Source organism: Panthera tigris, chromosome D4 (assembly GCF_018350195.1).
Source record: "Panthera tigris isolate Pti1 chromosome D4, P.tigris_Pti1_mat1.1, whole genome shotgun sequence".
NCBI lineage: Eukaryota > Metazoa > Chordata > Mammalia > Carnivora > Felidae > Panthera > Panthera tigris.
In genome coordinates, this window is record NC_056672.1 from 62,800,366 (window position 1) to 62,827,087 (window position 26,722).

The following is a 26,722-nucleotide window of genomic DNA, read 5'->3' on the forward strand; positions in this document are numbered from 1 at the left end:
TAAACCACAATTTCTTTATCCATTCATCAGTTGATGGCCATTTAGGCTCTTTCCATAATTTGGCTATTGTTGAGAGTGCTGCTATAAACATTGGGGTACAAGTGCCCGTATGCATCAGTACTCCTGTATCCCTTGGGTAAATTCCTAGCAGTGCTATTGCTGGGTCATAGGGTAGGTCTATTTTTAATTTTCTGAGGAACCTCCACACTGCTTTCCAGAGCGGCTGCACCAATTTGCATTCCCACCAACAGTGCAAGAGGGTTCCCGTTTCTCCACATCCTCTCCAGCATCTATAGTCTCCTGATTTTTTCATTTTGGCAAGAATGACATCTTTTAATTTATTATATTCTGTAGTCCTTGCCTAATTATCCTCCCAGCATCCCAGTGAAATAGAAAAGAGACATCCCAAAGAACATAGAGAAAGGGTGTGGTTCAAATTCCCTTCATTTTTGAGTTGAGAACCTTGAGACTTAGCCAAATTAATTTGCTGAAGTTCCAGCTAGTTCTGTATGTTACTGGACAGATAGCCACCCATTTGGTTCCACTTTTATTTTCCTCCCAAATGAGGGTCACTGCTAGGAGCCAAAACTGATTACAGTTGACAAGTTAATGGCAGAGAGCCCTGTGGCCTTGGAACCCTGCTGACAGTGCTGGGTGTTCCCCTAAGACCTGAAAAAAAGGTCCTCTAAGGTTTCTATTCTTAGAAAACAGAGCTCTTCTGATGTTCAGGAAATTTTTCTGGGAGGAAGGAACTGTGTTCATTTCTTCTGTCCCATTCTAGGGAGGTATGGCTTGTCCGAGAGCAGCCTTTGTTGGGCCACTGGGATCAAGATCCCAAGTGTCAAACGCAGCACAGCCCCTGCTTCTGAGTGCACATCCTTCATTCCCTTCACACTGCAGAGTCCTCCTATCTCAGGTTTCATATGTCAGGAGAGGCAAGAATCCCAGTCATGGCTTTGCCTCCAATAATTGTGTGGCCTCTGGTACATCATGTTCCCTCTGTGGGTTGGATTTCTCATCTGTAAATAAAAGGAGGGGTTAGGCTAGTGATCTCCGAGATCTTTCTAGATCTAATATTCCATGAAAGCTTAAAAAAAAAAAAAAGCATTCTGATTGGAAAGCTCCACAAGTCAGATTCCCAATCCCCAAATCTCACCTTTCTTTCTGGAGTTTGGTTTTATACTCTGTGCCTGGTCAGGTGTTTCACAGAACTGCATAGAGTTTCTGTTGTTTATTCCTCCTTAAATCCATTTCCTGTTTTCACTGGAGTAGAAAAAAGGCAAGATCCCGCTGGGGTGACTTGTGTGACATTAACTAATGGCAATTTTCAAAAAAGTAGCTCAACCTGGACTTGTCCTTGGTTTTCTGTGCATTCTGAAACACATTAGCCTTAGAAAAACCTAGCACCTTACACTTCTGTGTGTCTGGACATTAACAATCCCACTCACGACTACAGGGACACACAAGAAATGCACAAGGGAAAAGACTCTGCCGAGTGTTTGACCTGTCATTTCCTATTTCTCCTTTTGTGCTCTGCTGTCAGAAGAGATCAGCATCATGTTGAGGCGAGGCCACATGGGATAAACTGTACAGGGACAGGCCAGTGCTGTCTCAGATCTTCAGGAAAGGTTAGAGCTTGGGCCATTTATTATGTCCAGAACTGTTTAGCCAAAAGTGGTAGCCCACACTTCCGAGAGATCTGCAGGGTGCATTCTAACCAGTGTGGAAACCCTGGATGACTACTGCCTCTGGCCTCCTAAATAAACTTGTATGCTCAGAGTTAAGGGCAGGGAGCCTGTTTGGATAAGAGGATTTAACTCAGTGGAGAATCTGATTTACTTTTATTTTACCTCAGCCCCAGTACCACAAGGCATGAGGAAATGGCTATTAAACACTTTCCTTGGCCTCACCACAAAGTGACAGGGGAGTATTTAGTATTGAAGCTGCAGAACATTTGACGCCTAGCCCGAGAGAATGGAAACAGCTCGCAGTTTGCATGCAAGTGTGCACGCACACATACATAAGACTAGTCTAGAATTTCCTAGGAAAAGGAAGAGACAAACACAATTTGATAGAAGGGCACAATTTGGAGGAAATTGTGAATCTTCATTTGGGAGGTTTCCGGACCCTAAACTCTTGGAGTGAATATAAAAGCCCAAAGCACAGTGTGGAACAGAGTGGGCTCTCACTAAATGCAAGTCTGTTGGCTGACTGGCGTGGGACGCAGCTGCTGAAGCAAAAGAGACATTGTGGGACCTTGCAGTGCCTCATAATCTGCCTCTTCCAGGCTCTGAACAATCTCGTCTGTTGAAGCCCCTTTTAACACTTTATAATTCACATCTTTTTCCCTTTGTATATTATAACGTGACTTCTTTTTTGTTTGTTTTTTACCATGAGTCCTTCATTTTGTTATTGCTGAAGCTAATGTACTTAGTCTTTACAATTACATTTTTTTCTGGGAAAGGTTTATAGATATACCCATTAATTGTTGTGGATTTTTTTTAATAAAAAATTCATTTCCCCATCTTCTGTCTATGCTGAATGTGAGTGCTCTCAATTCTTTAACAGATTATTTCTTCTCCTGATGTCATCCCAGCGAGCTATTTGCTTACTCTCTTTGAGATGTCCCTTCCAATGATTGGTGATGATTGTGTTAAGGAGCTTTGATAATTTGCTTCTTGAAAAGACTGTTTGCCTAAAAATATATGCTGGTCAATTCAGTTAGTATCACAATGCATTTTACTTTTTATTGAGAGCAGTATTTTACCTAACCCACTATAAATTCCAGTTTCTCTTATTTCCACTGTCCAGGAAAAAAGGCATAAGAGACTACTATGCTTTAGAAATGTAGCATACCACCTTGGTATACTATAACATGTGTCATATAACATAACATGGTATTTTATAACAAGTGTCAACTGAAGCCTGCCTTCTAAATGGGTAGTTGGGTAGTTGGTCCCTGGATTAACACCAGTAGGGAGGCTCCAATCTATAAACACTTATTATCCCAGTTGAACAATTTTCAAAATGCCATCATGCAAATGACCTTAATTCTAATGAAGCTTTGATCTTTAAAAGGCATAGGAAGTGTCTAGGGCTGAATTTCTTACCTACACTTGGATGTAAGAAAGCAGAAAGCTAGAGCTCTTGAACCAACCAGGGCTCAGCATTTGAAAGGACCAGGATGCCCCCGCAGATCTGGGTTGTCGATAGATGGCCCTTGTTGGGGAGGATTAGAGCAGAATGTAAAGACATTGGCAGTCAGGGCTGGCAGCACAATCTGTGCATTTTAAATTTCCTGGGTCACTAAACAAAATCTACTGCAAAAGCATGTCTCCCTTTCTTGGAAATGCTCATGACTATGGAAGCCTCTCAGGAGAATGTTGGGAGCATCTTAAAAATCCCTGGGAGTGAAAGCCCTGAAGCTATTTAGACACTAATATTGGGAAGTAAGCAAAGAACCCTCTCTTCTTCCTCAGAGTGTCCTCCACAGAAATCCCAGAGAGGGGGCCACCAGTCTCTGTTATTCTTCAGGAACCCAAGTGACAGAGATATCAGGCAACATGATGACTCTGAAGTAGGTTGCATCCATTTTGCTTAAGGGTAGATTACTTGGTGAGAGCAGAGTCCCATAGGATTTTAAAAGTGGAGAGTTTAACCAAATGAATTGAGATTGAAGCCCAATTATATGATTTCAGTTTCCCTTAATCAGCACTCTCTTGTTAGTTCCTGTCGTAAAGGCAAAGATGTTGGAGCTGGAAAAGCATGTTAGAGGTCTTCTTGTTCAACAGATGAGAAACTGAGGCCCAGAGAGGTCAAGCGACTGGTTCAAGATCAAATACCTGGTCAGGGACAGAGCAGAGATAGAATCATACCATGTTTGCTTACTCCAGGACTAGAGACAATGATTTATTATTTTTTTTAATGTTTATTTATTTTTGAGAGATAGAGTGCAAGCCGGGATGAGCCAGAGAGAGAGGAAGACACAGAATCTCAGGCTCCAGGCTCCGAGCTGCCAGCACAGAGCCCGACACGGGGCTCGAACTCACGAACCACAAGATCATGATCTGAGCCGAAGTCAGAGACAATGATTCTTTTTAAATCAATCTCAACATTCTGGCCTTAGATAGACCAGGAAGTAAAAACAACAAACATTCCTTGAGTACCTATAGATGCTTTAACATACATTTTTTAATACTCTCAACTATTTGCTGATATAGCTATTACCCTCATATTCAAAATCATAAAAAAAAAAGAAAAACTGGGGCTCAGAAAGTTTCAATTATTACTTGCCCCCCAATTACACATCAAAAATGGAGAGAGCTGGGTTTTCAGCTTTACAGCCCACATTCAAGAAACAGCAATGGCTTTGATCTTGCCAAGTACCAGAGCTACAACTAGATATGTGTGCACCCAAAACATATATTGCAGTTCTAGATGCCCTTTTTAGTGACAACCACATATAACGTGCAGTGAAACCCCCTTACAATATGAGATTGTCATACATCTTCCAGTGACTTTTTTTCTGCAAACTGTTTATATTTTGAAATCTGAAAACTGTCCCCTAAATACTGTGCGTTGATATCCTTTATTTATCACTTACCAGATCTTCTGTGAAACATTGTGAAGAAACGAGGTCTAAGAGATAACACACCCAACTGATGCACCATATTCCAGGATTATTTGTTTATTTCTTTGCCATTTGGGTTTTTATATCTGAAATACAACTTTATCAAGCTAGAACAGTTATCCTCATTACTTAAAGTATACTTACTATTATCTAAATGTCTTATGTCATGTGGGGTTGTAGCTGGCAGAGCTAAGGGATAAGAAATGCACCAATGGAATTCACGTGCAGTTCATTCATTTCCAGATCTAGAGTTTGGCCTTGGTCATTTCTCACCAGAGGGTGTTCTCATTTGCTGTGAGTGATACGATGTTTGTTAGCCAACAATCAGAAAGACCGTAATAGGGCAGCCAGGGACAAGCACATGGTGAGTCCCACATGTCCCATTTACTCTCTGAACAGAGGGGTAGATAGAGGCAGAGTGTGTGTGGCAAAGACACAGATGGGGGAACCCAGCCATTGCCAAAACCAGAGTCCTAAATCTGCCACAATGTACAAAATGGCACTCAATGTGGGCTGGAGGCCTGGCAGGAAAGAAGAGAGACCCCTTCCCTTATCAAGCAGAATTCTCTCTCTCTCTCTCTCTCTCTCTCTCTCTCTCTCTCTCTCTCTCTCTCTCTCCCCCTCTCTCTCCAAGCATAATCAGGCCCTATATGAGATTATGGGACCCAATAAATGGACAAATAGCACCAGGGTCACAGCATACTGACCCTGTGTGTGGTCAGTAAAATGCAGAAAAATGCACTTCCTTCAGCGCACTCAGTGGAGTCTGAGAACTGGATTGTTTCTTCAGCAACCTTTATGTCCATCACAGTCTTTACTGACAACCAGAAATATCTTCCTATTTCAGTTATAAAATGACCCCCTTCCTCCCTCACTTTCTTCCTCTCTTCCTTATGTGAATATTTATCATCACTTAATATATTCCAAGCATTGTCTGAACTGGGTATATAAGTTGGTAGATATCCTTGCTCTGACTTCTTTTTCTTTTATGCTTCATACCTCAATTGGAATTTGAATATTGCCAGCCAATAGTAACAAACCTTGTACTAATTATTACCTTTGACATGAGTCTTAGGATTTACTTGTGGATTTATTTGGGCCCCGTACCCTTTTGCATGACAAGTTCTGTTTGGTCTGACATGACTTGTAGTGATTTTGTTGAGATTTTTGTGTGGGTATATGGGTATGCACGTGTGTATTTTTAACAAGAATAGGTTGTGTGTAGATGTTTACACACATTTTTTGCCTCCTTTTCCCTCTTGTGTGAGTAGTGGAAAGTTTCACTAAATGGAGAATTTCTAGAATGTGCACATCTCTTTCCTGTAGAGTAAGAATGCTTTGGGCTTCTGAAATGGTTAAGGCAAGCAATGCTTATTTCTTTTCATATTTGTCCTTATGTGTTTATCACCCCCCATCCCATTTCCCTCATTTACTTTGTAACCATATGTCATTTAATGACATTACATGATGTATTTATTCAGTTTTTTTGCCCTCCCTACACACACACACACACACACACACACACGACATCTGTTCACGGCTATGCCTCCAGTGCTAAAACAATTCCTGGCAGAGTGGGTTCTCCCTCTCCAAAACTGTTGAATGCAAAATGAGGATATGATGAATTTAGTTTAGAAGAGATAATTCACTTTGTATGACTTGGTCCACAGTTTTCATTTATTCTTAAGCAATACACCAAGAATTGTGTGTTTTCTGGTCCATATTGTCAATTTCCTGCAGTGTTCATCTTCAGAGAAATAAAGGTCAGAGGTCAGAGTCTATAAGGTCAGATTCTACCTGGAAGTAGGTCCTCTAAAGATTCAATCTTTTGTTTATTCAACAAGTATTAATTGAGCCTACCAGACCTTGTTCTAAGCACCATACAAGGAATGGCACAAGTCCTTCCCATAAGAATATTGTAGTCAAATGAAGAGGGACACACAAACAATAATTGCAGTTAAGTGGGTAGATGTCAAGAGAGAGATCTGTATAACATGTTGTGGGAGCAATGACAAGACAGGGTCTCTCTTTTCCCGAGGGGATCTGGTAAAGGCTTTGGGGAGGGTAGTGACATTTTCACTGGGTCCAGAAGGATAAATAATAGAAATTATTTTTTGTTCTTTATAGTCCACCTCATTACACCTGTGTTCCAAAAGACCTTCCTTAATCTGGTGTGCTTCATTCAACATTGAGTAACTATGATGTACCTTACACTGGGCTAAGCTGGGGGATGCCGTAGGGAGGGGATAGTAACCAAGAATACCAGGACATCCCATAACAAAGAACAACAGTAATCACATGTAACCGTTTCTGATAAGAAATAGAAAAGAGAAACGCAAGGTAAGAAATTCACGTATAACAAGAATGCCTGAGCTAGTCTGTGGAATCAGAGAAAACTCCCTCAAGGAAATACTGTTTCATGTATCCAAGCATGCATGAATCCATCCCCATCTGTTCACTAAGATAAAAAACCAACAATACGCTTCCATCACGTACAGTAAGGACAAACAAAACCCTTTGGCACCTTATTTTAGCAGAGATAGGTCTTACTAGAAAAGAAGGAGGGCTGAGTTCTTAAAGCTATTCAGATATTTGTACATGACAGAGCATCATCTCGTTGTTAATTCCAAGGGACATTAGGCACAAAATATTTTTAACTCGGAACAACCATACTTCGACGCCACCTGCCAAAGTGATACATCCCATTGTGTGCCTGTCTGACCCCAAATACTGGCTACTCCTGCCAACTTCCCACCTCCTTCTGACTTGCCTCTAGTGCTATTTCCACAACACCATTCTGTCTTGTACTTTAATAGCATCTGAGTTTTTCAGTATTTAAAGCATATTACGCTTAACTTGTTTTGTTTTCTATGTTCTCAATATTAAACACAGATGCAACAAATATTTTTATTGAGTCACTACTTAGTAAAAGTGTAAGCAGTCGAGATGAAGACCATGGAGCCAGGTCTTCTTGGCTTCAGAGCCAGGGTTTGTGACTTACTAGCTCTGACCTTAGACAAATTATTGAATCCCTCTGTGCCCCAGGTGTTACATTTGTACAATCAGGATAACACTTGTGCATGGAATTATGTGTAAAGGCCACATTCTAGTGCTGCCTCCAACACTGACTGTGTGTGGCCAAGCGCTGAGACCTTTGGCGTCCTAGATCATAAAAGGGAAAATATCTGTAAATGGTTCCAATTTTATAATTTTATCGTTTCATTTCCACACCCTGTGCCATTCATGATGTTGCCACCTTCATCCATCTATTCCATAATGACGGAAGGAATATAAGGAATGGGAATTCTTAACGTATTGATAAAGTTTATCTAACACCATAAGCATGTACATAGCAAAGAAGAACATCTATAGGATCACATTCTTCTGGGAAAATGTTGAAATTGGGACTAGGAAAATAAAAATGGCATGTGATGTGGTGGAAAGTGTGGACTTGAGAATTTAGTTGTCCTGGATGCCAATCCCAGTGCCCCCACATGCCAGTTGTATGCTTTGGAAGGTCCTGAATGTTCTATCTTCCCCAGCAAAGCAAGGATAATAATACTTACACTAGGAATCTTATAAGCATGAAAAATACTATGATGAAGTGCCTGACACATAGTTTTCAATAGATGATGGTAATTAGTAACTTTTTATTCTTTGTTGGTGGTTCTCAGTCTTCTTTTTGGCAGAGTTGGTGACAACTTACCTCATGCTAGTTCCTTATTTTTTTTTTGAGAGACAGACAGAGAGAGAGCAAGCCTGAGTGGAGGAGGGGGAGAGGGCGAGGGAGAGAGAGAGTCCCAAGCAACCTCTACACTCAGCACAGAGCCTGATGGGGGACTCAATCTCACAACCATGAGATCATGAACTGAGCCAAAATCAAGACTCAGACACTTAACCAACTGAGCCACCCAGTCACCCTCCCCTGTCAGTTCCTTATTTTAAATAGGAATATACTGTGCTGAGTACTACAAGAGTAATCAAGAAACATAGGTTGTGGTCCCTGTCCTCAGAGAGTTTACAGCCTACACAAAGACATTATAATGTATATAGTAATATATATGTATTAGTTCAAGATAACGAGAGAGAGGTACCAAGGTACCAGTTATAAAGAGACAGTCAACCAGTTCATAGTAAGAGAAATAAAGCTCAAGCCAAATATTCAAGTAAAGATTTATCAGGTGAATAATGTGTTGCCATGTAACAAGGTAATAACTTATTGTTATGTGTGCTTATAATGCCTTGTTAGGCACATGGGGCTGTCCCAGTCATTTCTCATCATTGCAACTCACACATTCAGTTAAAAAAATCAATCCCAGGGACACCTGGGTGGTTCAGTCGATTGAGCGTTGGCGCTTGATTTCACCTCAGGTCATGGTCTCGTAGTTTGAGAGATAACAGTGAGGATCCTGCCTGGGATTCTCAAGCTCTCCCTCACCCTCTGCCCCTCCCCCACTCATGCTTGCTCCCTCTCTGTCTCTCTCTCTCTGTCTCTCAAAATAAATAAATAAACATGAAAAAAATTCAGTCCCAGTGTGAGTGAGCCTTATCATAGTTCCTACTGCAATTCACTATTTCCATTTATGTTTTTATGACCTTAGAATTTAATAATATAGCCTGAAACCTAGCTGAAATTATCAGTTATTGCCACCTCTAATTCTTTTGAAGAATTAAGTACAAATTATGATTTAACTCTCCATCTCTGCAACATGCCATCTTTTAAAAGCATTTGGAGCTTCAGAAGTTTTTGTTTTTTAAGGCAACTGGTCTCTTTTGTCAGACAGCTTTCCAACTTGACATTTCTTAAACATTCTTTCTCCAGATTTTTATTGGTGAGATATCCATGTATTTCATAAAGTCAACCAGAGAATCTCTAATTGCCCAGGAGAAAACAATCCTGACCGGAGAATGCTGTTACCTGAACCCCTTACTCCGAAGGATCATAAGATTCATAGGTGAGTATAAGAACATGCTGAACTGAACCCTCGCCCGCAGGTAAAACCTACTACCCTTACCACAGATGGACACACTTGATAAAATAAACTAAGCTATGAAAGCATCAACTTTTCAAAGCAACGGTTTCTTTAGGGATTTTCCAGGAAGTACAGAAACCGAGCCTAATCGTAGTGCCATGTCAAATTTTTCATCCTTAAAGTGAAGCAGTACTTATTGTCTCACAAATGATTTCAACTTACTTAGATTTTTCCCCCTACACAATATTTATCTGAGATTCCCTCTGGACATATATTTTCATAGTCACCAGCTATTGTCATATACCCTTTAACTGAGTCAGGGGAGCATGTGGGGGCCCAGCAGGGGACACCAATAAAATGAATTTAGAAATAATCAAATTTCCTGACAAAAATTTTCCATCCAGTATAATTTTGTTATGTGTTATGTATGGGCAATCTAATCCATCAGATTCTGGAAAACAAGGTTGGAAGGCAGAATCCATCTGATTCTGCCTTTCCAAGTTTGGAAAACAAATAGTTTTATTAGCATTCATGATAAGAAATAATTAAGGCATGTTCTATATCTGTCCTTCTAGGACTTTTATAAAAATGTCTGAGGTGGTGTGGATAATGACTATAGATATGGGGATGAGTGTGTATATGGGTATAGGTAGGAATATACCTATATATATTCCTACCTCTGATTAGATCTTCATGGGAGCCAGGATAAAACTCCCAAGTATGATCATAGCCGGTATTGAAACAAGCTGTGATACTAGTGAGAACCTACAGAACTGACAACTGGGAAATTCAGTGAAGTCCAGAATATGGCATGCTCTAAACTCTTGGTTTTCCTTAATCCTGTTTTTTCCCCACTGTAGGAAAAAGGGTTGAATTTCCTCAAGTCATAGGCAAATGACCACATTAAAATCAAATATGCAATAACTTCTATGATCAGAGTAGAAATGAGGGACGTAGTACAGCGGGAAGTCTAAGAAAATCTAATTTCAAAGAAGCAACCCTTAACATTAAAATAGTCTTCAGCATCTACTGATGGTATTTGCAGAATGACCTGTGGCAGTCTGTAATCAGCTCATTGGGTAATCCCCTAATCAATACAATGTCATCCCTGTCTGTGAGTTCACTCATTCCAAACAGTGGTGCCTTTCAAAGATGTTTGGAGTTCGGTCACTTCCCACCAGAGTGGCGAGGTAACAAATCATCGAGGAGAAAACAAAAGGAGAAAAGAGAATATTTATTATCAGTAGAGTGGAGTAGATGCTTTATAAACATTTCATTTAATCCACCCAACACCCAATAAGGTAATTGATAATCCTAATTGTACAAGTGAAGATCTGATATAAAATGGGATGAAGTAACTTTTCCCAAGGAGTATGAGAGTGCCTGTGTATGTATATAGACACATTTACATAATTTGATTCGGAGAAGATTTCATGTTCACTGCCTGATCATATAATGAGAGCAAGTTATTCAAAGCAGAAGGTTATTAGACTATAATTAAGCAGAGATATCTTTATAAAAGTCACTGTTGTTTTTCCTTGGCAAAGATAATTTATACCTATTTGGGATCCACCCCAGCTGGGGCAGAGTCCAAAGAATAGAAATTGTAACTGATATCTGTCATTTATACAGACCTGCCTGTATGCATTGTCAGGGCAAGACTTTGTTCACAGAGGGATGCCAAAAGGCCCCCACCATCCAGGAACGAACCCTGCCGATTGTCAGCGGTGGTACCTGAAATCCCTACTGTAGTCAGTGCATCGAGCTGAGGTGTGGTTTCAGGAGGACAATTAAATAGAAATGTCTCACCCTAGAGGAACATCAAACTCCCATTTCCATAATCAGTGACACTTTAGTCCATTGGGGTCTATCATAAGCTGACAGAGATACTTCTCACAGGGATGCTTGTGTGGGGAGACAGCCAGCAGGTAGCATGTAAACCTTGGAGAATTAGAGGAACAGCATCAAAAGAGAAGAGAGATTGCTGGCTAAGGAAGCACCTGCTCCATTCTTTTCATCTTTTGTTTTATGGCACCAGAATCTGCCCAGTTGCTTAAATCAAAAACCTAGAAGTCACATTAAACCAAAGGAGAACTTGTTAGAAATGTGCATTCTTAGGCTCCATTCCATACCTACAGAATCAGAAAGTCTGGGGATGGAGCCTGATAATCTGTGTCTCATGATAGGTCATCCAGGTGATTCTGATGCACTCTGAAGTTTGGGAGCCACAGCTTTAAGCCATTGAAATTTCTTGCCCTGTAAGTGGTCTCCCTCCATCTTGTCTTGCAACATGGCTCTGTGTACCCCAGCCCTGCAAAAATAACATCCATTGACCACTTTGCACGTGTTTCCAGAGCAAAAGTATGATCAGGTCATTTCCCTGCTTAAGTTCTTTCAAAGAATCCCTAGCGTGTTTAACAGTGTGATGCTTTGCCCTGGTTCCTGTTCATGTGCTGCTCCTTCTGCCTATTGCCATCCTCTCGCCCTTACAGCTGACAATCCTGCTCGTTCTCCAACACGCAGCTTATGTGTTACCTGTTTACCAACCCAGACAGCTCTCTACCTCCTCTCCCCAGCCCCCACTGAGCCTTACACCTGCATCTTTTATAGGCACTTACAATTTCACTGTAATTATGTAAGACTTTTACTCCTACTAACTTGTGATCCTTCGTAGAGCAGGAACTGTATCTTTTCACTTTTTATCAACAGCATATTGCAAAATACCTGGCACATAGTAGGTTTTCATTAATTTTTTTTTTTTTGGATAAGTAAAGAACAAAGATTACCTGTGTTAAGACACAGATTTGCCTAAAATTGCTTCCATAAATGCTGGTTCTTAAATATTCATTTACCTGCTGTTTAATTAACCTTATTACCACTCTTCAGCTTAGTCCCAGGAAATTAAAGTACATAAGTTAGGCAGTTTCTAAGAGGAGGTGAGAGAAGTCTGTCCTAACTTCATATAGGAGAGTTGAAGGTGTAGGGAAAGGCTATTTATCTTAAGAAGAGTAACATTTTTTTTTTAGTACCTGGATTAATGTTTTTTTTATAAGAGGAAAAAACATACTACTTAAAAATCCTTTAAATAGGGATGCTTCCTTTGAAAACAATCAAAGTAAACTAAGGCAGTAATCAAATATACTAGAAATGTTATTGTAAAGAGATTAACAGTCTGTTTTTCTGACCTAGTAGCCACCAAAAATGATCAGAAAATGGCAACTGTTTCAGCTAACTATTCTAATTAAGTTGAAATCCCATGACTTTCTCTTGCCGTTTATGTAATTATTCTAGAGTCCATTACAAATAGTATTTCCCAACAAATACGATCAGCTTCGCATTGCAAAATGACCAGTGAATTAGCAAAATATTTTTAAGCAGAATCATGCTGCATGCTGTCAAAGGTGAGGGAAAAGTTGGAATTCGAATACATTTTTGGCAAGACTAAACTGATATACCCTTTCTGCATAACAGTTTGATGGTATATTTCAATAATCTTAAAAACAGCTGTCCTTTTTAACCCAAAATTCTACTTCAAATAATTTATCCTACGGAAATGATCACTGCTATAGATTAATTTTTATGGACTAAAATTATTTTTTATAACCTAAATTAGAAATCTCTCAAGATACAATTTTTTCAAAATAATGCTCCCACCACAAGTTGCAACCTCAGAAAATATTATTTTTAAGAATTTTTAATGAAAAGGGAAATATTCACGATATAATTTTATGTGAAAAAGTCAAGACACTATGAATCTATATTTCAAAATAAGGATACAGTATCATAGGTGTGTATGTGTGTGTTTATTTGTGTGTGGGTATCCCAGAGAAAAAAAAGATTGAAGGGAAATACACTAAAAGTTACCTTTGTCACTTCTGAGTGTTAGAAGAATGGTTGAATAATTTTTATCTTTTGCTTTCTATGCTCTAATTTTTAATTTTTATCATCAATATGTATAATTTTAAAATCAGAAAAGAAAGCTAAACATTATTTTTTTAAGGGGCAGGGAGAAGGAGTGGCAAAATAGAGGCTATCCGGAAGGATGGCCATGTCCTTTAACGTGGTCCTCAGTGTAGGAAGCAGAACTGAGCGTGGCACCTTGGCTCTCAGTCTCCCCTAGTCTGGGTGGTGTGGACTTGCACAGCATCCCCTCGCTCTACCCCACAGATCCAAATTTAAATTTTCAGTAAGAAAATGGCAAGAATAGTGAAGTCAAAGGGAAACCTTCAAACGAAGCCATCTCCACCAGTAGACAGATGCTAAGTGTGTTGGCCTTCACAGAGAAGATGGAATTCTTCTGATTCACAGATCCAACAGTAAATTGGTTTTCCCAAAGTTATCATTATAGGAAGGATTCCCAGCCTCCTGAATGTAGGGATGTACCCTCATAAGTGTTCCACCCCTTTCTAAATTGTTGTTTAATTTCTCAAGTTTTGTTTACATGATGTGGGAAGGGTGGAAAAGGATGGCTGAACTAACAAATTTCACCAGCATTTTATAAGAACAGATGTACCTAAATTAGTAACACGTACTTGGACTTTTCCCTTGCCTCGTCATTTTCCTCTCCAGTCCTTTTCTTATACAATCTCTTTGGTATTGCATTAAATTCTACAACAACAACACCCAGATTTAAGCTCTCGAAAGAGATAAACCACTGCGTTCTTTTTTCAGGAGCAAAGACAACATAAGGAAGTCACATTTTCCCAAAAATTCATGAAGATAAGTTTAGTTATATCCTTTTCATTTACAAATGTACTTGAGTAAAAGTATTCTTGTAAATATCAATTATTAAACAGTAACTTTTTAATTTAATGTTGGAAAGTAATGAATAAAAAGCATTAGAATTTGGTGAGGGTTTTGGGGTTGTTTGCCATGTGGAGGGAAAACTAAACTAAGTATCTTCTTGAATAACTAATTTGTTTGAGGTTAAAGGAAAAAAACTCATCTAAATATGTCAAGACTAGACTGTCTATTAGCAACTAAATTAGCCTGTCACCCAGAAGCTCTTTATTATGGGCTTTCCATTTGGGATCCTATAGTTGCTCCATTATTACTTCTAATAAAATTTTAATTAAATACTAAGCAAGTCTTATGCCATTTAGGTCAGGTCTGTGGATGAGGTAGCACTGGACAGAATAGAAAGTAGCATGGTAAACAGTTAATTCATGTAACACTAATTAATTGCCATAAATTAACTATGATCTAAATGGAGCATGAATATTTTAAATGCAGTTTCAAAGGTCACAGTGTTTTATGGCCATAAGAATTGATACCCTGAGACAAGCTTAATGTCAGCCTTTTTGAGAACTAGAAAATCCTTCTCCATTTGGAAAGTCATTTAAATATACTTTATCTGAAAAGAGATGTCACTGGATTCAGTAAGTCCATTTCTATGTACCTTCAGTATTTATAATTAAATTATAAACTGGAGGACTGATCATATTCATTCAGCCTTCAACAAATAATTTGTTGGCATCTACCATATGGTAAGCACTGATTAAGGTGTTGAGGACATATTAGTGAACCAAATAGAGATTTATTTGCCCTCATTGAGTTTATATTCCAGTAGGGGAAACTAAGCGTTAAACAAAATAAATAAGTAAATTATAGTGTTCATTAGGAGATAAGTGCCATGGGGAAAAATAATGTAGAAAAAGGAAACAGGGAGTTTCTGGGGATAGATATGTGATTTTAAAGGCTGTCCTACAAAGAGAATTGTCTAGAGTTGGCAGTGACTTCACAGCAGGATAGCGACTGTCTCAGGAACCTAGGTGCCCCGTGAACTAGGCCAGCCCCACGTGCCAACTGAAGAAGCTGAAGTTCCATTCTTTTCTAAAAAATTAGGGTGCCCAGGCACCCAACTTTAGTTCTGAGACAAGAAGCTGGAGAAAAAGGGCAAATGCAAGGCAGGGCATGGGCTTATAAGCAGATGGAGATATTCCTGGAGCTCAGCAATATAAACCAGAATTGAAGCTCTAGGGTATAGATCAGAAACCAGAGTAGAAGCTCTACGATATAGATCAGGAGGAGAAAGCCAGGATGGGTCTTAGGGGAAAAAAATGGAACCTCAGTTTCTGGGCTCCGTGAGCAGCCAAGCCACCAGACTTCAAGACTGGCCTGTTTGGTGTTTCCTTCTAGGGAGCAGAGATGCAAGGAGGAGAGGGATACTGAGGCTGGGAGCTCTGAATGACCTAAAAGGCAGAACCAGACCTCTGTTCAGGTCTCCAGAGGTTGTGATGAGGCTGCCTGTGGTTGCTTTGCTCAGTGGACGGAACAAATCTGCTCTCCTTTGAGTGCCATCCTCTGTGAACCAGCACATTACATACAGTCCAGAGCAAGACTCCTACTCCAGACTCTATAGGGTACTCTCATTATCAAGAGGAAAGTTAGTTAGTCATATGAGACTCTAGTGATCCTTCCCTGAGGGTCTTCCCAGCACCAGTGTTTAAAGACTGGACTCTGATGAAAGGAGCAAGTAGATGGCCACTTTCTTACACTTTGCAGATGAGCCAGTGCACATTCATGGCACGTCAGTGAACCTCTCTGCTATAAAGCCATTTCTCAACCTCAGCACTATTGACCTGTTGAGCCAGATCATTCTTTTCTGCATAGGGTGTTCAGTAGCATCCCTGGCCTCTATACACCAGATGTCAGTAGCACCCCTGACCCACTAGTGTCAATCAAAAATGCCTCTGAACACTGCAAAATGACCCCTGGAAGCAGGACCACCCTCAGTTTTAAAGATTTAGGAAGACAAGTATACTTCGGACTTTTGCTTCAAATGTTACGTGAATATTTTTGCTATGAAGATACTACACACATCACAAAATTAGGCACAGTGAGATACAAAAATACTGTCTGAATATTGGAAATGACTTCCAACAATCGATAAAGGGTGGTTTCAAAGCTTTCTATGTGAAAAATAAAATTTGCAATATATGCAAATATCGAATCACTATACTGCACACTTGAAACTAATGTTCGGGGAGCCTGGGTGGCTCAGGCAGCTAAGCGTCCAGCTTCAGCTTAGGTTATGATCTTGTGGTTCACGAGTTCGAGCCTCACATCTGGCTCTGTGCTGACAGCTCAGAGCCTGGAGCCTGCTTCGGATTCTTTGTCTCCCTCTCTCTCTCTGCCCCTCCCCTGCTCACTCTCTTCTCTCTCTCAAAAATAAATAAAACGTTCTCAAAATTAAAAGAAAAGAAATTAATGTTCTATGTCAGTTATACCTCGATTAAAAAAGTGGTGCTTTGGAAACGATTTAAATGATTATATTAGAATGTGATAACAGTGATTAGGAAATGCGTCAAGCAGAGGGCAACAGCACCAGATCAGTAATCTGTCAGTTATCAACAGGACTTGATGCTTGTCAGTGGTGGGAATGGAGGGAATTCAAAGCACCAGCTTTGTTTTTGAAACACAAACATTGTCAGAAAGGGCAGAACTCGGGATCTGCTATTTAGAAGCCCTTCAGAATTTAATATACCCATTGTTAGATTCTTTGGTAGGTTAGGAATCTAGAATCTTCCCTCTCCATATTTAGTTTGTATCTAGGGCATACTTCCTAGATTTACCTGCATGCAACTTCTCCATTTTATTGTAGAATTCCACTGCCTCTGGCCAACTTTTAGGATCTTTGTCTCTCTCAAGCAGCATTTAGATCCACACTGCCTAGGGGAACTGAGAGGCAGATATTGAAAGGCCAGCAGGAGTCAGACATTTGAGAGAGAAAAACACTGAGGAACTGTCCCCAGAAAGGAGGACTAAAGAAGACACTCCAGTTGAGATGAAACTGTGTCATCAAGAAATGTAATTTTATGCTTTGGGGAAGTAGAGATGTGTTTGTTCTTTCATTTATAAAAATATTTAGGAGGAATGGTTCCTGTTGGTTACCCATCATCTTTATTAAGTAATTATCCTTAACCTTCATCCATCATGATGAGTAGATATACTGCCAAATATAAGGTACTTTTTAAAACCACCAGCTCATCATATTGTAAAAGGTACTTTATTAATACGGAGAATGAATAACACAAAGAGTCGAATATTTGATTGAGGTTGTTAGCATTATAGGGTCCTTGTCTCTTTCCTCTGTTTTAAAAATAACTTTATAACCAATTTTGGAATCAAGCCTGGGTGGCTCAGTCAATTAAGCATCCGACTTTGGCTCAGGTCTTGATCTCACGGTTTGTGAGCTTGAGCCCTGTGATGAGCGAGCCCAATTCTGATCTTCTGAACCCTCTCTCCTGCCCCTCCCCCACTTGCGTGCATGCTCTGTCTCTCTCTCTCTCTCTCTCTCTCTCTCTCTCTCTCTGTCTCTCAAAAATAAATCATTAAAAATAAAATAAAATAAAATAAAATAAAATAAAATAAAATATACTGAGGACATTTATTTCCCTCAGTTATAAAAACAGTAGTAACTAGTATCTATATCAAGCTCACGATTTACAAAATGTTTTTACAACTATTTCTGTGATTTGCATAATAACCCTGTGATATAAAGGAACTGAGGTCCAGACTAGTTGATTTAAATAAAATTATTCTTAGAATTAAAACCATGCCATTAAGACAAGTAGACTCCCACCAGCCTTTGGTGTTTTCATGAAATATGTAGGAAACAGAGACCACATGGATCTTGTTTTGTGAACACCTGAAATTAACTGTCCAAGGAACTGATGTATTCAATAGTGTCAGAAACTTCTTTCTGAAGCATAAGATATTTGATGTGTGTAGATCAATTTGCACTGATGGGTGTTGTAATATATTAGAAAAAAAATTAGATTCATTGCCAAAGTGATAAAAAAAAAAAACAAACTACCTCATTCAGTGATGACATATCCCAAGTATTTTATCATAATATTCTTGTTGGAAAATTGTTGCCTAAAATATTGAGGAATTCTTGTTCAGTTGTGACAAGTGCAATACATTTCATCGGGGGCATGTTCTAAATCCTTGCCTCTTCTCATTGTGCATTTGCTCATGTGTGTGCATGTGTGTCTGTGTGTGTGGCCAAGCAAACAGGACTAAAAGTGTTGTTTTTCATGGCCTGATACCTACTCATATTTTTTTTAATTTTTTTTAATATTTATTTATTTTTTTTGAGAGAGAGACAGAGACAGAATGGGAGTGGGTTAGGGGCAGAGAGAGAGGGAGACACAGAATCCGAAGCAGGCTCCAGGCTCTGAGCTGTCAGCACAGAGCCCGACACGGGGCTCGAACTCATGAGCTGTGGCCTACTCATATTTTTTTAGGTTTATGAAAATATAAGCTTAGAAGGTTATGATTAAGAGTATGGATTTAGGGGCACCTGGGTGGCTCAGTTGATTAAGTGTCTGACTCTTGGTTTCGACTCAGATCATGATCTCACAGTTCCTGAGTCCGAACCCCACATCAGGCTCTGCACTGACAGTGTGGAACCTGCTTGGGATTCTCTCTCTCTCCCTTTCTCTCTGCCCCTCCCCCACTCACACTGTATCTCTCTCTCTCTCTCTCTCAAAATAAATAAATCAACTTAAAAAAAAAAAAGAGTGTGGATTTAGAGCCATACTATTTAGTTTCTAATCCCAGCTCTTTTTTGGTCAAGTTAATTGACCTCTTTGTGAAATGTGGAGCTACTAACAGTGTCTACCTCATAGAGTTGTGGTGGCAACTGAGTGAACTATATTCTAAAGCATTTAGACCAATACCTAATGCACACTAAGCACACGGTATTAGCTATCCTTGTTACTGTCTTTATTGTTATTACCTAGTATCCATGGCACGCTTATTTAAACATCTCACCTGTGCAGTACATCCTTACAAGGAAATGGGATGAATATGGTAACACAGATAAGTCTCTTCGTTGGGTAACTTTCAGTTTGAATAAAGCATATTAAACAGAAGACGCTTCAGGGCACCTGGGTGGCTCAGTCAGTTAAACATCCTACTGTTGATGTTGGCTCAGGTTGTGAGATCGAGCCCTTGGGTCAGGCTCCTCACTGGGCATGGAGCCTGCTTTAGATTCTCTCTCTTGTCTCTCTCCGTCTCTCTCTCTCTCTGTCTGTCTCAAAAACGAAAAGACATTTCACCTTCTTTCTTTCCTTTTCCTAAAGAAATGGTTGTTTCCTGAGAGAATGGTCTTCACAGCGGAATTGAGAGCAACAGCTGACTGACTTTCTCCACTGAGATTTTCCACTAAGGAACTTGATGTGGCAAAAGTAAAAGCAAAAAGGAACTCTGTTCATTTCTTTGTATCTTGTATTCTATTTACGATGGAGATTTGGTGGAAGATACGATCTAAAATTAAGAGTTGGTGATTGAATCAGAATGTGCACTGAGGAAATGGCCCATAAGAATTCCTTAGGTGTTCCCCTTCCACTGTCGAAAATGGCACTGACGAACCCATGCCACTGGCTCTACTTGTTCCTGTGGGATAAGCTTTTCATCCATTTCCCCACTAAACCAAAGGCTAGGAAGTGATTCGAAGGCGGTTTGCTTGTTGCTCAAGTGTCATAGTAGGAAAACTATCACAAAAGATTCACAAAGCTGGTTACATTTTGGACATGAGAAAATGTTCAAGCATTCTCAGTGTCACATAGCACAATAGTTTTTCCATCCTCTCTTTCACTGCATTGTTTTGCTAAACATAGACACAGGATCAGCCCTCTTTTAGAAATGTTAGATGAGAGGCTGAGAAGGGATGTTGACTGAGGAATGGGAGTCCCTCCCCTTTTCAGAGAGTACTGTGACCAACCTAACCCAGATAACTCGTTTTTATGTCTTTTTCAATATTCTTTTCTTTTTTTTTTTTTTTTGAAGTTCTATATTTTAGTTTCTCTGCATGAGAATAGGTAGGAGTCATGATTTCATGTGCCCCTGTGTTAATATTTAAACTGACAACCATTGCAACTTCTCAGGATCAGAAATGGGGACATTTCTCTCAAATATGTCTAAGTCTAAAACTATACCCAAGCTGGTCATGATTTCGGGATTCACAGGCCTCCCCAGCAGGAAGTCTCTCCTATGTATGTAGCAGGGATCTCCATATTCCAATTTAAGGTTCTTTTTTCATTCTCGCTGCATCAAAAATGGAGAATCCTTTAATTTACAAATGATGACTTATGAGTTTCCCGACTCATGAGAACTTACATAGTCCCAGTTTTCAATTATTCTCTTTACTTGCTAAGTGGGACTATGCAGGATTTTGTGAAGTTTATAAAAAAGAGACATGGTCCCTACAGCTTACATGCCAAATGGTTTATTGTCAACCCTGTGTTCTGTGTTCAGTAGAATCAAGGATGTGAGACGACAATGTGAGTTAGATAATTTGGACAAGTTCCTATGCTTTTTATCCTCTTCTATTGTTGCTCTGAGGATTCTTTAGCAGTTCATGAATTGATCCACAAATATGTATGAAATGTTTACTATGTGCCACATTTGATACTAGGTACTTAGTGTGCAGTGTTAAAGTAGAGGTGGTCAGTGCTCTGAGAGAGCTTGTGTATTCTACAATTCTAATGAGAGAGGTAGACATTACTGAATAGTCACTAATGTAAAATTCCTACAAGTCTCGAATAGAAATATTTTTTCTAAGACCCCATGAGTATGTGATTGTTTCTTTCTCCCTATTCACTCTTTTTCTTTAACTTTTATTTATTTCTGAGAGAGAGAGAACATGCAAGCAAGCATGAGGCGGGGGGCGGGGGGGAGTGGGCATAGAGACAAGGAGACAGAGGATCCTAAAAGGACCCTGTGCTGACAGCAGAGAGCCCAACACAGGGCCGAGAACATGACCTGAGCTGAAGTTGGACACTTAACCTACTGAGCCACACAGGCACCCCTCCCTATTTGGTCATTTTTGTTGTTTATTTATTTATTTTGAGAGAGAGAGAGAGAGGCAGAGAGAGAATCCCAAGCAAGCTCCACGCTGTCAGCACAGAGCCCAGCATGGGGCTCCATCTCACGAACTGTGAGATCATGACAGAGCCAAGATCAAGAGTCACACACTTAACTGCCTGAGCCAGCCAGGCACCTCTCGCCCTATTCACTTTTAAGTGAGGCAAGCCCTATGCACAGTATTCATCAACAGAATTGTGGCTTGCTCTTGGCCTGCTCTCCGGAACGACAGTTTGCCAGCCGGTTGGTGTGCACAGCTTCAGTCCAGTTCCCAGTCAGCAGGCTTTCTACTGGAGCTCCTCGGCTCCAGTGAACTGGCATCTCCTTGTGCCCCCACTACTGTAAAGATGAGAAGCACACAAAACCACAGGACCCCGCAGGCCCTGCTCTCTAGAGCCCGTCTGGGTATGTTCCTCCTAGAAGACACTACTGCCCGTGCTTCTGCCACTTCCCACCGAGTTGCTGTCCATGACTATGTTTCTGAATACATTCAGGAGAGTGAAGAAGGAGAGGAGAGAGTTTCAGATAAATTCAAAGAGCAGACCTCATCCAGTGGAGTGACTGCAGCCCTATTTCTGAGCAATCTAAAGCCTGAATCTGAGTCAGCGGCCAGATGGTAGGACAGAAAGGAATTCTCGCTCTAGGTTTTCTCCCCTGATCTCTGTTTTCTAAGGAGAAGCTTGAGTTTTTCATGAAGTAAAATTGTGTGTGTGTGTGTGTGAGAGAGAGAGAGAGAGAGCGAGACAGAGACAGACAGAGAGTAAACTCACTCCATGTCACTTATTGACAATGGAAATCCCTTGCTGATTCTCCCTTTGGGCTGACATTATGAGTTTCCATCTTTTTTCACAAGCCCCATGTATACTTTAGTAGACAATTGAGAGATGCTCCACCAGAGGCTGTCAGCTAGGTGCCATATTAAACTGTAAATTACACATTTATAACTGAATATAGAACAGTTGGCCTTCAATTTAAAAGCCCCACCTCTAAAGGTCACAGGATCTTTGTGGCTAAAAGGAATGTAGTCTTTCCCTCACCCACCAGCCCCTACTCACCCCGTTCCCAGCCTACTATCTGGGGCTAGGTTTCCTAATGAAGGGCACCTGTGTGAAAAGCAATAGCATCCTCCTTCATACCACGGAGTCTGGTTATGCATTTTCCCAGTTCTTTGTTTGGAAGGCCTAATGGTATCCTGGTATGAGTCCTGTTTTTCCAGCATGCCAATTATCTGTGGCTTTGGTGGTTCTCCTCATGCACATTTCCTGGTTATGTCACTGTTTTTCTACGTTCATGGTTGAGTGAAAGGGTAGAATACTGTAATGATTCCATAGTAGGGACCAGGTCCCAGAATTTGACCTCCATGTCCCAAATTACTAGTGATCAAAGACCCTAATTTGTCCATAGACAGACTGAGATCAGATGGACCCAGATAGAATCCTGAGGAAAAAAATAAGGACTTTTTAATACCTTCATTTTCCTCTTTCTTTATCCTTGGGCTTGCCTGATGGGTGTCATATTTACACCACAATGAAGAGGCCCGGGCACTTGGGTGGCTCAGTTGGTTAAGCATCCAACCCTTAGTTTCAGCTCAAGTCACGATCTCATGGTTCTGAGTTGGAGCCCCACGTTGGGCTCTGTGCTGACAGTGTGCAGCATGCTTGGAATTCTCTCTCTTCCTCTCTCTCTGCCCCTCCCCTACTCGCGCTGTCTGTGTCTCTCTCAAAATAAATAAATAAACTTTAAAAAACAAACAACAAAGAAGAGGCATGCTTAGGTTTCCTTAGCTGATCTATGGCATCCTGACAAGGACCACAGACATCATAATCAATCTCTTTGTCCTAATTTCAGGCCCTCCTAGCCTCTTGGTCCTGTCGGCATTCTAATGCCTGTCATCCCTTAGGGATGTGGGAATTTACAACTGCTTACCCCACCCCACACCAGAACGTATGAGTCTTGTGAGGAGGCCCTTAGGCTCCACCAATTTGATCTTCTGCCGTTGCTAATGCAGGTACCCTCATCTGATACCATGCTGGGTGTGAAGCTTCTCTAAAAAGCTTGCAGCTCCTGAGCTACACCCTGAGAGGGATAGGACACACTTCAAATGGATTTCCAGAAATCATTCTGGAGATTTCTGTTGCCCTGACCCTGGGTTTGTCAGCCAGCGTGAGGCAGGGAGCATGGGAGTGCCTCTTCACTCCTTCAGCCTCCTTGTGTGGCATCCTCAGCCACATCCCCCCCCACCCCCAACCCCCAAGGGTGGCTCTCAGTCTTCCCATCCAAGCCTTTTTGGAATTCCAAACAAAGCAACAACAATAACAAGTGTCTCAAGCACACAGCTCTGGCAAATCAAAAGCACTTTACTTTTAGGCTATTGTGTCAGCTTATAAATTCATTCATAAATGCGATCAGCTCCCCTGAAGCAAGGAACACTACTGGGAGCAGATTCATAAGATAAATAGAACCCACTAGGGAGGGTTATAGGAATGAAAAATGTATCTGTTAATATTTCAAAAATATGACCTCACTTAAAGAATTTTTTGACACCAAGGTAGGTTCTATAGACATTTTAAAAACATCCCCTTCAAATCATACGTTGCAATACAGAGACCATAAATGGTATTCCACCTGACCTGAGGACAAAAGGAGCTATTGTTAGCTTCTGAGGCTTGTAAAATACACACAAGTAGCTCAGGGTTAAGGGCAATGGCTGGAGTGTCTTACAAAAGCCCCGTGTGATAGGACATTGTCTGTGAATCGCTGCTTCAGGTTCTGCCGCCCTTTGTTGGCATGGCCTGTGACATTCAGGTGGCCTGTGACAGTGCCCTTCTGAAGCTAGATCAAATGCACCAGAATGAAATGTTTGGAAAGCAGATGCTTGTTAAGCCATTAGGAGAAGCAGAGATGATGCCTAAGGAGGCAAAGAAGACGGAAAGCAACTTTCTGCAAAATATCACAGGACGATAAATAGGAGAGCTGCCCATCACAGAATCACCATGGACCACAGAGCTGGCATTTCAGACATCCATCCTAGGAGCCTAGAAATCCTGTCTCAGAAAGAACAAACCCGCCCTAATTGGAAGCACTTCTGACAAATAAAATGCCAGAGGAAAGTGCTGTCACTTGTCCTTTTTCAAATCATAAATTACCCTGGTTTCCTGGAAAAGTATGCCCAGACAGACTTATTGCCCCTTGAAAAAGCCAGAGACCTGGTCTTTAAGAATCTTGCTTAAAGGTGTAAAAAAAAAAAAAAAAAAAAAAAAAAAAATCTCTAACCATTCAGACTTCCTGAACCTGGGGGGAAAATTGCCACGAATGATCAATGATTGCCTACTCTCAGAGGTCAGACCCTCTGAGAGTGAGCTGGCTGAAGCTATTAAAAGAGCCAGTTCTCATTGTGATAAAGCACATCCTGGCAAAGCCACAAAAAAGAAAATTATAGCAATCAATACAGATCAAAATGAAAACCGGATGAAGGTTTCAGCCAAACTTGTCTTCACTTCTGCTATAATGGATCAACTTTTCAGTGCTGATGTCAGCACAATTTGCAGATGGAGGACATTGAATATGGGAGTCAAAGCTGGGTAGAAATTTAACTGAAACTGTAGCAGATCCTTGACATTTACAAGGGTTAATGCTGACTCTCACACTTGCCAACTTCTCCCATAATTGAGCTGCATTTGGGAAGTCTTTATCCTTTCAAGTAACTTGTATGTACCTCGGCTCTGCACAGCCCCCTTTGGTATTTTTAACAGACAATAGTCCACTGATAATCTATAGCTGTACTGTGTAGGCTTTGAAAGAGTTCACAGTGAAGCTTCCTATCAAGAATTCTGCTCTACCATGTTCAATCTTATTGGGGCTAATCCCGTGGAATTTGCCAGAGGACAGATAAAATCCAGGAAATACAGCCTACCCACAGGATTCTCAGCCAAACAGCAAAGTCAGTGTGGCAGAAAGAATAATGCCCTCCTCTCCCAAAATGTCCATATCCTGATCCCTGGAAACTGTGGATTTGTTACCTTATATGACAAACGGCAATTTACAGGTGTGATTAAACTCAGGCTTTTGAGTTGAGGAGATTATCCTGGGTTGGACAGGTGGACCCAATGTAATCAAAAGTCCTTATAAGAGGGAGGCAGGCAGGAGGGGTGCCTGGGTGGTTCAGTCAGTTAAGCGTCCTGTTTTTGGTTTCAGCTCAGGTCGTGATCTCACAGTTCGTGGGTTTGAGCCTCATGCTGGGCTTTGTGCCTACAGCACGGAGCCCGCTTGGAAATCTCTCTCTCTCTCTCTCTCTCTCTCTCTCTCTCTCTCTCTCTCTCTCTCTCTCTCTCTCTCACTATCTCTCTCTCTCTCTCAAGATAAATAACTTTAAAAAAAGGCGGGGGGTGGGGGAGGCAGGAAACTCTGAGTCAAAGAAAATGTGACAATGGAAGCAGAGGTCATAGTGACATAATTGCTAGAAGGGGGTCACAGATAAGGAATGTAAAACAGCTTAGAATCTGGAAAAGGCAAGAAATGAATTCTACCCTCAAGCTTCCAGAAGGAACACAATCCTGCTAACCTGTTGATTTCACCCAGGGAAACCTACCTCTAGAACTCTAAGAAGATACACTTGTGTTGTTTTAAGCTACTCTGTGGTAACTTTTTACAGCAGCTGTATGAAACTGATACAGTCACCAGCATTTTTCTGTAACACTCTCCCCTTCTTATTTTCTCTGCCCAACTGTCAAATGAAACCTCCAATTCAATCGAGGTTTCTGGAATGACCTTTTTTATCTTTAAGGATAACTCCCTAACAACCTCATTCACTTCAGCCGCCATGATGTCATAAATACCCCTCCTCAGAGTATTTGCGTTTCCAAACATGAGCAGGCAGAATATATTTTCTACTGGGGGGAAAAAAAAAAAAAAAAGGAACTGATGTTGAGTAGCTACTGACGCCAAAGGGAGTATTTTGTACCTATCCTATTTAATCTTGCCCCCCAAGAGGTATCCCTCCCCCTGACCATTTTGTGACTGAGGGTACCAAGGTTCAGAGAAGGCAAATAACTTCTGTGAATGTCAGCAACGCTGGGGCTGGATGGAGCCCAAATCTGTATGATTCCCCAAATCCAGTCCTTCCCATTAGAACATGCTGCTTCTGGTTTATACAAAATGGTAAAATGCTAACCGCAGAATATCTGCATCAATTTGAACGGAATGATTTGGGAAGCAGGCACCACTCCCTGCAAAGATAAAGGTTGGG

At 40.7% G+C, this 26,722-nt stretch overlaps 1 protein-coding gene across 6 annotated transcripts in view; it reads left to right on the forward strand.

Annotated features, from left to right (window-relative positions):
* The window catches only part of PLPPR1 (phospholipid phosphatase related 1), a 512,674-nt gene that overhangs the window by 472,004 nt on the left and 13,948 nt on the right, over positions 1–26,722 (forward strand). For all 6 annotated transcript variants that reach the window (XM_042964601.1, XM_042964596.1, XM_042964598.1 and 3 more), the window contains one exon: positions 9,453–9,585. In XM_042964601.1, the coding sequence (XP_042820535.1) occupies positions 9,453–9,585 (133 nt within the window). The remainder of the gene's footprint in view (positions 1–9,452; positions 9,586–26,722) is intronic.